At 41.1% G+C, this 11,368-nt stretch overlaps 1 protein-coding gene across 1 annotated transcript in view; it reads right to left on the bottom strand.

Annotated features, from left to right (window-relative positions):
• Positions 1-6: 6 nt before the first annotated feature.
• cdk16 (cyclin-dependent kinase 16) overlaps positions 7-11,368 on the bottom strand; it is an 18,124-nt gene continuing 6,762 nt past the window's right edge. Inside the window, exons 3-17 of the mRNA XM_050065392.1 lie at positions 10,594-10,749; positions 10,302-10,420; positions 10,057-10,185; positions 9,895-9,951; positions 9,622-9,736; positions 8,259-8,353; positions 8,074-8,136; positions 7,537-7,660; positions 6,944-7,064; positions 6,534-6,631; positions 6,310-6,415; positions 5,096-5,138; positions 4,757-4,847; positions 4,587-4,664; positions 7-2,116 (exon numbers count right to left, since the gene is read on the bottom strand). Coding sequence (XP_049921349.1) covers positions 2,079-2,116; positions 4,587-4,664; positions 4,757-4,847; positions 5,096-5,138; positions 6,310-6,415; positions 6,534-6,631; positions 6,944-7,064; positions 7,537-7,660; positions 8,074-8,136; positions 8,259-8,353; positions 9,622-9,736; positions 9,895-9,951; positions 10,057-10,185; positions 10,302-10,420; positions 10,594-10,749 — 1,433 coding nt within the window. The 3' untranslated portion in view covers positions 7-2,078. The remainder of the gene's footprint in view (positions 2,117-4,586; positions 4,665-4,756; positions 4,848-5,095; positions 5,139-6,309; positions 6,416-6,533; positions 6,632-6,943; positions 7,065-7,536; positions 7,661-8,073; positions 8,137-8,258; positions 8,354-9,621; positions 9,737-9,894; positions 9,952-10,056; positions 10,186-10,301; positions 10,421-10,593; positions 10,750-11,368) is intronic.

Raw genomic sequence — 11,368 nt, forward strand, 5'->3', positions numbered from 1 at the left:
GTGTTGACTTAGTGTTGACTTAGTGTTGGCTGAGTGTTGACTTAGTGTTGACTTAGTGTTGGCTGAGTGTTGACTTAGTGTTGGCTGAGTATTGACTTAGTGTTGACTTAGTGTTGGCTGAGTGTTGACTTGGTGTTGACTTAGTGTTGGCTGAGTGTTGGCTGAGTATTGACTTAGTGTTGACTTGGTGTTGACTTAGTGTTGACTTAGTGTTGATTTAGTGTTGGCTGAGTGTTGACTTGGTGTTGACTGAGTATTGACTTAGTGTTGACTTAGTGTTGGCTGAGTGTTGACTTAGTGTTGACTTAGTGTTGGCTGAGTGTTGACTTTGTGTTGACTTAGTGTTGACTTAGTGTTGGCTGTTGACTTAGTGTGGGTTTAGTGTTGAGTGTCAACTTAGTGTTTGCTGTCGACTTCGTGTTGACTGTTGACTTAGTGTTGGTTAAGTGTACCTTAGTGATGGTTGTTGACTTAGTGTTCACTTGGTGTTGGCTGGTCAGTTGGAGCCCTCAACTGTCCTCTAACATGTCATGTGGTTCAGGGAGGGGTGATGTCACAAGTCTCTGGTGACATCACATGGTCCTCCCCTGATTTCCGACAGTCTCAGTTAGAAAACCTACTTATTGACCTTCAGTCAAATAAAAAACAATAAAATCTGTAAAAATAAAACTCTCTGGGGCGCCCTAGTAGCTCACCTGGCAGAGTGTGCACCCCCATGCCGGCTGAGTCCTTCGCAGTGGACCAGGTTCAGTTCTGACTTGAGACCCTTTGTTGTCCTGTCTGTCCTCTGTCCTGTCTATCTTCAGCTGTTCTGTCTAATCAAGGCGATTTAAAGCCCACAAATAACCCTAAAATAAATAACTTCTCTGTGAGAAACGGCACATAGAGAGGAAACAGTTCACAGCTGTTTCCTGCAGACTTACAGTATAACTATATATATTTACAGCATCACTGTAGTGTTTGTACAGTATCAGTATATATATATTACCAGTATACAGTCTGAGTGTACGACTCACACACACACACACATGCAGAACAGCAGAAACCAATTTCACACTTTCAGAATAAAACAGTCAAAATGTCTCTTCTGCAGAAACTAACATGGCTTCTCCTGCAGGCTGTTAAAGAGTTTCAGTACCTTTATAATTAATAACATTAAAGTGTAAATGTAATACTGTAAATGTAACACTCTACTGTGGCAGAAACACAAACAGCAGCGCCAAACAGATTACGAAGACCTTTCGTTCTTCATCAGCTCCTCATCAGCTGTTCCTGCGGTCACCTCCAGTTTATATTCAGAGTATAAAACAGGTGGAGATCAGTCTGTCTGAACTGATGATGAATTCTGTTCATCTGATGGCTTTCAGCTGTTTGAGGTTTCAGATCTGCTTTAAACCGAATCAAATAAAGTTTTAATTCAGTGCAGTCAATGACAAGTTATATTCGTTAACAAACAAGATGTTCCTGTTCAGTTTCTGTTTTTCTGTAAACGGATAGAATATAAAAAAACGTGTCAGTTTAGTCCCGAACAACGACAACCCAAACACATCAGCCTGTAAAATCGTCCCTCTGTTTCTGTGATGTCATCAATGATGTCACTCAGGTGATACCTGTACTCAGGTGTTTCCGTGTCTTACATGTTTACATGTGTCTGTTCAATAAGCTTTAACTCATTCATCTGTTCACGTACTGAGGTGAATCTGTTGCCGTTAGTAACAGCATGCTGTGATTCATTATTGCATCTGTCTGTCTGTCTGTCTGATAAACAATCATTTCAGGGCTCAGTTTGTTTTCTTCTTATCATTTTACTTCCTGTTCTTGTTTTACTCCTCCGGAGAGAAGAAGAAGAAGAAGAAAAAAAAAAAGCAGACTCCACCTCCCTGATGATGTCAGAGGAGCACGCTCCTCCTACCTGGTGATGTCAGAGGCGCAGACTCCACCCCCTGGTGATATCAAAGCAGCAGACTCCGCCTCCCTGGTGATGTCAGAGGAGCAGACTCTGCCTCCCTGGTGATGTCAGAGGAGCAGACTCTGTCTCCAAGTGATGTCAGAGGACCAGACTCCGCCTCCCAATGACGTCAGAACAGCAGACTCCGCCTCTTGCCCGGACTGTTCGCTAGACAGAAAAAAAAGTTTTTGATTGAAACCAACAACTCAACGAATGACTTCACTCTTCACCTTAGAATCAAACAGCTATCACACCATGAGGTCCACTATTGTTCTGGAACTTTCAGTCTGATCTTCGTCCACTGAGGTCACGCAGCCGTGGATCGTCAAGAATGAACTTTGTGATTAAAAGTTCCAGAACAGCTGCTAAATGGACCTCGAGGTGAGATTGTGTTATCAGCTCAGTTTCTCTCTCCATTACTTCTTTTGTCACTTTGAATAAACAGTGATGACGTTTGAACAATGTTTAATAATAATAATAATGTAAATTTATTTCTGAGCCTCACTAAGAGAGATGTGTCTCTGCCTTAGACTGTATTTGACCTCTCTAACTCCTCGCTCCCCTCCTCTGTTAAATGGTATCTCCCAGGTGCACTACGTCATCAAACCATGTGATGTTTGGTATCGCCGGATTCAGGAAGCTCTCGACTTTTAAAAAATAACATAATTTTTCTTTTATTTATTATGTATTTCGCACCAGAGCAGCCTAAACACACAAAGTCCAAAATTGCGATGAGCAGTGACAAGTCATGTCATGCCATTTTACGACAGGAAGGATTACTCGCGATCTTATGTGGAGCTGTTAGCGGGGACTTAGCTGTTTTATAAAAGGTAAGAGTCTCACTCCTACCACTATTTTTGGCTGAGATATACCGTCTAGAAAGGGGAATCATAACTTTCACGTTTCATATGGCTTTATTTGGTGATATTTTATGGTGTTTCTGTGTCATAAACAACATCAGCTATCATAATCACACCTGATTTCAATAAGGTACAATGTTTGAAGCTGGCTGAGTGTTGTTTGATCACTGATAGTACTGTTTTGAAGCAGAGTGACCCACTTGTCATTTGGAGCTCCGCCTGGATCTTTTCATGGTAAAAACACTGTAGAATGGTCATACTTTGAGCAGTCTTCTTCAAATTTGAAACAAGTGTTCATTGATAGTGTGCCTACAGCCCCACAGTGTCATTTACCTGCTCAGATGAAGCCACAGACAGTTATTCATCCTGATTATTTTATTTTAGGCAAAATCTTCAACTTTTTACTGACTTCAGAGGCCCATTACTCTGTCTCTGTATCACCTAGAGTGTTTCTGACACTTTTACAAGAAACTTCAGAGAGTTTACTTTCTGGCAAGACCTCATGCATGCATGTAGTCAGAGCGGTTCAGAAGCTATAGTCATTTTAATTTGGGTATGTCATTTTAGGCGTTTTTGCTACAAAATGGGGGTTGAGTACAAGAGGTATTTAATAATGGACGTAGGTACCGTGACACCACCCGCTGGTTTGTGGACTACAATTCTAAAGCCTTGAGTCTGGCATTTCGGCCGTTGCCATCTTGGATTTTTGGAGCCAGAAGTGACCATTCTGTGTGTCACATCATAGGCAACTGAAGATGTTTCACCTCTCATCCAAGAGGCTTCTTCAGTTCTACCTGACTGGCAGCTCGACTCCTCTCCTCACTATGGATGCAAAGAGAACTCTGTAGCTGTTGCTGGATGAGGAGAGACTCAGTGTTGAGGTCAAGAAATATCCCGAGCTAAACACCTCGCAGTCCTGTCATTATGAAGACAATGGCCAAAAAGATACTTCCTGTTGAGCCACAGCTCTGGAGATCGACTGTTCAGGTGAGAAATCAGGTTTAATTAGAGGCTGTCCACACATGAGTTTAAGCTAACGCAGAGGTGAAGGAAGTACAGATCTGTCACTTAAAGTAATAATAACTTTGTGTGATCGTCTGTTGACGTGATGTGATGTGTGCAGCTTTAATCCGTAACAGGCACGTTACCTGTGGAGATGTGCTCCTTCATAGTTCATATTATGACAATAAGCAAAAACATAATCATTTAAATTGTATTTCCTGATTATGATACGATGTAATATACTTTATTGTCCCTGTAGGAAAACTGGTCTTGAACTCAGGAGCTGCACAAGTATTGCTGCCTCACAGTAATAGTCCAGAAGAAATGAAAAGCATACACCATAAAAAAAACTAAAATCACATACTACACATAACAGTATCACACATCAGCCTCTCATGTATCGCACATAACACCAGCACACAACAGAGCACCATAAGCAAAACACAACACAATCCCTTAAACATCAAACGACATTATTTAAAATCTTTATAAAATTCACCTTCGTTTAAAATGTATTAGTTTTACATGTATGAAGATAATCACTTACAACATGCTGCGCAACCCAGTTATATGAACAGCACATCTTGGGTACAGGATTTTCAGGTCACTGATTTTGCGTTGGCGAGATTGGTTGGGTTGCACAACTAATTGGTCATACGTGCAGGGGGCGGGGCCAGTAAGGTATTGCACGTTGCGGTTCTGGTTTGGGAACAGGTCGTCATAAAATAACTGTGTGCGTGTGTGTGTGTGTGTGTGTGTGTGTGTGTGTGTGTTACCTGGATCGGGTGTGACTGTTGTTGGTCTGATCGTTTCTTTCTCCAGCTGGATCTCTGGCAGACTGAAGATGGACGTTGCTGAAATGACATTAAGAGTGATTTTGTGATGTCATGGTCCACAGTTACATCACAGACTGAAAGCTGGGGTCAAAGGTTGTGTTTATACTTACTGTCAGGAAGTGTCATCGCTCTGTTTCCAAGGTTACTAAAGTAACGGTGATTCATTGACTCAGCTGATGAGATCCTCTTCTTCCCTTCAAACTAAAGTTGAAATAAAAACTTTATCGATTGTCATCGTAGAAAACAACAATGTTAGTGTTTTTTCAGACATCGTGATGTCACATCCTGTCGTGGTATTGCCACATTAACATTACATCATAATCACAGATCTAAAAGTGACTGAATACAAACAGTTAATGAGATTCAGAAGTCACCATAACACCTCTGTTTTTAATATCAAGAGTTAGTCCAGTTTAATATTTAATTAAATCAGTGAGACGTTCACTGACCTGCAGGAACTTTGACAACAGGTCCACACCTTCACTGCTGAGCCTGAAACACACACACACACACACACACACACAAAAAAACAAAACTGAACATGAGGTCCAGTCTCTCTGCTCTGTACTCGGGACAGTTGTGTACTCTGCGTGTAGGGGAGGAACGAGCCGTCTATCTGGATCAGTATATCAATTCAATGATCAGTGATCCAGTATCATTGATGCAGAGTGAAAACATTGATCCACATCATCATCTTTAGGTTACGCTTTTTTTTTTTCTTTTCTTTTTTTAAATTCTGTGTCATCGTCAAACAGCAGCAGCCAAGAGTAAAATGATGAGGATGACGTTATTAACTTGTTAATAAATCAGCAGGGTGGAAATATTTTGGATTTCAGAGAAAACACAAGACCGAGGACATGTCGTATGTAAACAATGTTGTTGCGAGATAAAACCCGACGTACCTGCCTCGACAGGTGTGTCACTCCGCTAACGTGTTGCAGCAACATTAGCTTCTCTGTTTCAACAGTGTTGGGCTGAAAAAAACGTGCACTGAAGTAGAGCGCCTGAGGAATGAGTCCTAAAACCGGGAAGTGAGTTAGCATTTTACCACTATTGGTTCCCTGATCTTGAAGTCAGTGGGTTTTTGGTGAGATGCCTCATAAAAATGTCTGCGGTTCACACAATCTAAAGAGATTTCTACGTTGTTCTACAACATAAAATACGTCAGTAAATACCTCACTGTGAACTCTGAAGCTTTTTATGTGTCTTAGAGAAAGCTATTGCTAACAAGTGGCTAAATGAAACCTCAAACTGTCGGAGACGCAGTGACTTGAACCAACCGTGAGTGACAAAAAGTCTAGACTAGCTTGTTTTATATGTGTTAGTGACGTTAATTCAAAGTAAACGTCATTGCTCTTAAGTGGTTGTAATTATTTGACATTATTTATGTGGTGTTTTTGTCTTTTATTGGCAAAAGTAACAAAAAAGAGTTGTCAGATTCTTTTGTAACAGATGGCAGATGATGTCATTTCATATCTATCAAAGGTCCCTGAATCACAACAGATTAAAAATCATATCATGTCAGACTTTGTAACATCGACAAATATCGTATTGTTGTCCAAAGAATCAATTTCATATCATATCATGATGAAACTAATGATTTACACCGCTGGTAAGTGTGTAGTACAGTTGTGTAGCACAGTTGTGTAGCACAGGTGTGTACCTGGGGGTGTGGTTACTCAGTCTCTCCGCTCTGTACTGAGGGTAGTTGTACGCCACAAATTCGTCATTAGAGCTGATCCCAGGCCAGCTCTGCTCTGTGGGAGTGCCTGCACATTAAGTACACACAATATACTTCAAACACACAAGAATACATTGAACGCATCAAGTACACACTGAGTACACACTTTCCATGAACCCAAATAACTGAAGCTGACTGGGTCTCACCCAGGAGTTTGAAGATGAAGTGGAGCTCCTCCTCTACCGTGGAACCAGGAAACAGAGGTCGACCTGTCGCCATCTCATAGAAGATACAACCAACACCCCTGCAGACAGGCAGACAGACAGGTTGTTGGAGTTGTATCTGTGAAAACACAATCAGCTGATCTGATGTGAAAAATCTCTGTGTATAAAATAATGTGAGATTCAGAAGTTTTTTTGTCTGGGAAGCAAAGTTTTGTCAGCTGCTCACAGAGTTAGTTCTGCAGTAGTACTTCAGTGAACTGTAGTGGTGAGATGCTTTTTAATGGCATAACAGAATAATGACCAACATTAACATTCAGCGGAGACAACCAGCCTACATTTTAATTGACGGGGTAGTCAGGAACCGGGCTCATTTAAAGTACTGCAGTACTGACCACATGTCGATGTGAGTGGAGTAGTCGGTGCTGCCCAGCAGGATGTCCGGCGGTCGGTACCACAGCGTCACCACCTCGTTAGAGTATGTCTTTGTCGGGATGGACTTTGCTCGAGCCAGACCTGGAACACACACGGTGCCTGAGTGACATCATTGCAGTGACATCCCACCTCACTAACATCACAATGTTACATCATTCACTTTGTAGACACTTCGGTCCATAGCAGGAATAGGCTGTCTGTCCGTCTGTAGACTGGTTGTGGTATTACTGTCGCTCTGATGAACTCCGGTCACAGAGTGGCAGGTCAAAACAACACTGCATCCTTGTATATTGTATATATATTTTTTTTTAATATTTTTTGATAATTTTTTATATATTTTTATATTTAATGTATAGTTGTATATTTTTTGTATAATGTATATTCTGTATATTCCACTTCTTGCCTAAATTTGTGTACTTATGTCATTTCTGGTACATTGAGAGCAAGTCTACCAGAGTCACATTCCTTGTATGCATACACGTACTTGCCGAATAAAGCTGATTCTGATTCTGGTGTTACTGTTACCCACGGTATACAGATGCCGTTGACTCACCAAAGTCAGCCAGTTTTAGTTCTCCTCGCTCGTTGATCAGCAGATTTTGGGGTTTCAGGTCTCTGTGGAGAACTTTCCTCCGATGACAATACGACAAACCTCGAAGCAACTGGAACAGGAAGAGCTGAGGAGACGCAAACCAGTACAAAGAATCACTGGTTATCAAAAAAATCCAGGTCAGAGAGCTGCTGGTTAGAGTCCACCTTAAATAAAATAACCAACTAACTTCATGACAAATGTGCAGTTATATATTGAGTGAGTATACATATATCAGGGCTGTCAAAATAACAGTAATTTGATTAAGTCCAGTTCAGACCAAAAATTCACGACAAGACGAGTTGAAACAATAAGCTACTGTCAACGCTCCATTCTGTAACGTTGTAAAAAGCTGTTGGTTCGCAGGAAGTGACCACGATAAGACGGTGTATCGCCTCTAGTCAACAACTCTCTGTACTTCCGTTCTGTGTGTGTGTGTGTGTGTGTGCACGTGTGCGTGGTATGAATACATACAAACAGGTACATTAAAGGTTTTCTCACTTTGACATTGTGAACATGGATAATGTTTCCACAGTCATCCAGATACTGTTTCAGATCTTTGTCCTAAAACACACAAGAAACATGATTAAAGGTTGATTACACCAAATAAGATATGTCTGTGTCTGTGTGTGTGTGTGTGTGTGTGTGTGTGTGTGTGTGTGTGTGTGTGTGTGTGTGTGTCTCACCAGATACTCAAACACCAGCGTGAGGGACTTCTGTGTGTGGATGATGTCATGGAGCGTGACGATGTTGGCATGTTTCAGATCCTTCAGCAGAGACACTAAAGGAAAGTACACATATAATAATACACACACAGTAGCACAGACACATTAGCACACACATGAACACACACATTGAAGCTGGGGTCTGCAGAAATCTGGAAGACAGTAAAAACACTACATTCTGTTTTTATTAACAGAATCCTGATTTTTTTTTTTTTAAATCTGGGTTTTATTATTTCTTTCTTACACTTTGAGTAAACAGACTGGCAGTATTAGTGTAGTGTTACCTCTGTAGTACAGTATTAATACTGTAGTGTTACTTCTGTAGTACAGCATTAATATTGTAGTGTTACTTCTGTAGTACAATATTAGTGTAGTGTTACCTCTGTAGTACAGTATTAATACTGTAGTGTTACTTCTGTAGTACAGTATTAGTGCAGTGTTACTTCTGTAGTACAGTATTAGTGTAATGTTACCTCTGTAGTACAGTATTAATACTGTAGTGTTACCTCTGTAGTACAGTATTAGTACTGTAGTGTTACCTCTGTAGTACAGTATTAGTACTGTAGTGTTACTTCTGTAGTACAGTATTAGTGCAGTGTTACTTCTGTAATACAGTATTAGTGTAGTGTTACCTCTGTAGTACAGTATTAGTGCAGTGTTACTTCTGTAATACAGTATTAGTGTAGTGTTACTTCTGTAGTACAGTATTAGTGTAGTGTTACCTCTGTAGTACAGCATTAATACTGTAGTGTTACTTCTGTAGTACAGTATTAGTACTGTAGTGTTACTTCTGTAATACAGTATTAGCGTAGTGTTACCTCTGTAGTACAGTATTAGCGTAGTGTTACCTCTGTAGTACAGTATTAATACTGTAGTGTTACTTCTGTAGTACAGTATTAGTGTAGTGTTACTTCTGTCGTACAGTATTAGTACTGTAGTGTTACTTCTGTAGTACAGTATTAGTGTAATGTTACCTCTGTAGTACAGTATTAGTATATAATGTTACCTCTGTAGTACAGTATTAATACTGTACTACAGAAGTAACACTACAGTATTAATACTGTAGTGTTACCTCTGTAGTACAGTATTAGTGTAGTGTTACCTCTGTAGTACAGTATTAGTACTGTAGTGTTACTTCTGTAGTATAGTATTAATACTGTAGTGTTACCTCTGTAGTACAGTATTAGTGTAGTGTTACCTCTGTAGTACAGTATTAGTACTGTAGTGTTACTTCTGTAGTACAGTATTAGTGTAGTGTTACTTCTGTAGTACAGTATTAATACTGTAGTGTTACTTCTGTAGTACAGTATTAGTACTGTAGTACCTTCTCTGATTGCAGTACATGGAGCTCCTTCTTCATGTTCCAGTCGAATTTCCTTCAGAGCCACGAGGTTATCAGTCAGTTTACTGCGACCTTTATACACTGTAGCATATGTCCCCTACAGAGAGACAGGTGGAGAGAAAAAGGTGAGACAAACAGGTAGAGAGGGACAGGTGAGACAGAAAGACAGGTAGAGAGGGACAGGTGAGACAGAGAGACAGGTAGAGAGGGTTTGATTCAAACTGTCTGTTCACTTTAACACAGATGAGTCCTCACCTCTCCCAGTTTATCCAGTTTGATGTACGTCTCCAGTTTCCCAAAACCAATCTCTGACTGCAGAGACAGACAGGGAGACAGACGGTTCATATATAACCTGTATCAAGACACCAGACTTGAGAATACCAGATAATAGAATACAATAGAAACAGGAAGACGTACCAGAGACACTCTGCGCAGCCTTCGGCTAATTGGCTGCTCAAACAGAGCCGGACCAATCAGATTAAACTTCTCCAGGTAATCGTCTGGAAGACGGATGTCGGCCGGTAACGAGAGACGTTTGTTGATGTCCTGAAACATGACAGAGACAGAGACAGAGACAGAGATCTGATTGTCCTTTCTCTGTTAAAGACAAACGTCACCCACTAAATGTGTGTTTACAGATCTGTGTGTGTGTGTGTGTGTACCTCAGAGGAGATCTTCTTGTTTCTCAGTCTCACTCTGACGGGACTTTGAACGTCATCTGATGAAGAAGCCGGATCACTTTCTCCATCTGAACTCATCTTCACATCCTCATGGACGATCTCTGAAAATACACAAACAAATACACGTACACAACATGAACACAGAATCTGACAGCAGTACTACACAGTACTACACAGTACTACAGCACAGAGTACTACAGGATACTCTGGATTCAAAAGCAGTGGTGTGGTTCAGGTGGTGCAGTATTTGTACATGTATTTGCAGTATTTGTACCCAGTCTGGTGGTGTGGTTCAGGTAGGAGCTCAGGCTGCGTCCGAGGCCTCGAGGCTTCCTCAGTGAGCTGCTGTACGACTGTAGGAGAGACTGAACTGATGAAGACGAACCTCGAACCTTCAAACTTCCAGAGGAACCACGAAGAGACACCACCTCTGATGGAGGGATGATGGAGGGGGAATGAGGGATGGAGAGGTAATGGAGGCATGGTGGAGGGATGACAGAAGAGTGATGTAGAGATGATGGAGGGATGATGAAAAAAAAGTGGAGAGGTGATGGAGGGGGGATGATGGTGGGATGGTGGAAAGATGATGGAGGGATGGTGGCGAGGTGATGGAGGGATGGTGTAGAGGTGATGGTGGGATCATGGAGGGGTGGGAGGAGTTAATGTGTGATGGAGGATGTTGATTGGTTGATTAAGGGGGGGGGGGAGAAACAAAGATCAGAGAAGCAGATCAATTAACTGATCGATTGGTCATTCCAACAGACGACCAATCAAAATCATAAATCCAACCAACCAATCAGATCAGAGGGAGGAGTCAGGTGTCACTTTTTTCACCCTGTCACCACTGTGACATTTAAATTTTAATGCAGCATTCACTGGGCCGACTGCCGGCAACTTTTAAGGTGGAACGTTAACTTGTAATGTTACTCAATGCATGAGTTGATGACGTGAATCCATCAGCACACCTTAAATTTCACTGTGACAACTTTGACCATCACTTTAGTTTTTATATGACACACACTTTTAGTAATGACTTTAAAAATATAGAT

Source organism: Epinephelus moara, chromosome 16 (genome assembly GCF_006386435.1).
Source record: "Epinephelus moara isolate mb chromosome 16, YSFRI_EMoa_1.0, whole genome shotgun sequence".
Taxonomy (NCBI): Eukaryota; Metazoa; Chordata; class Actinopteri; order Perciformes; family Serranidae; genus Epinephelus; species Epinephelus moara.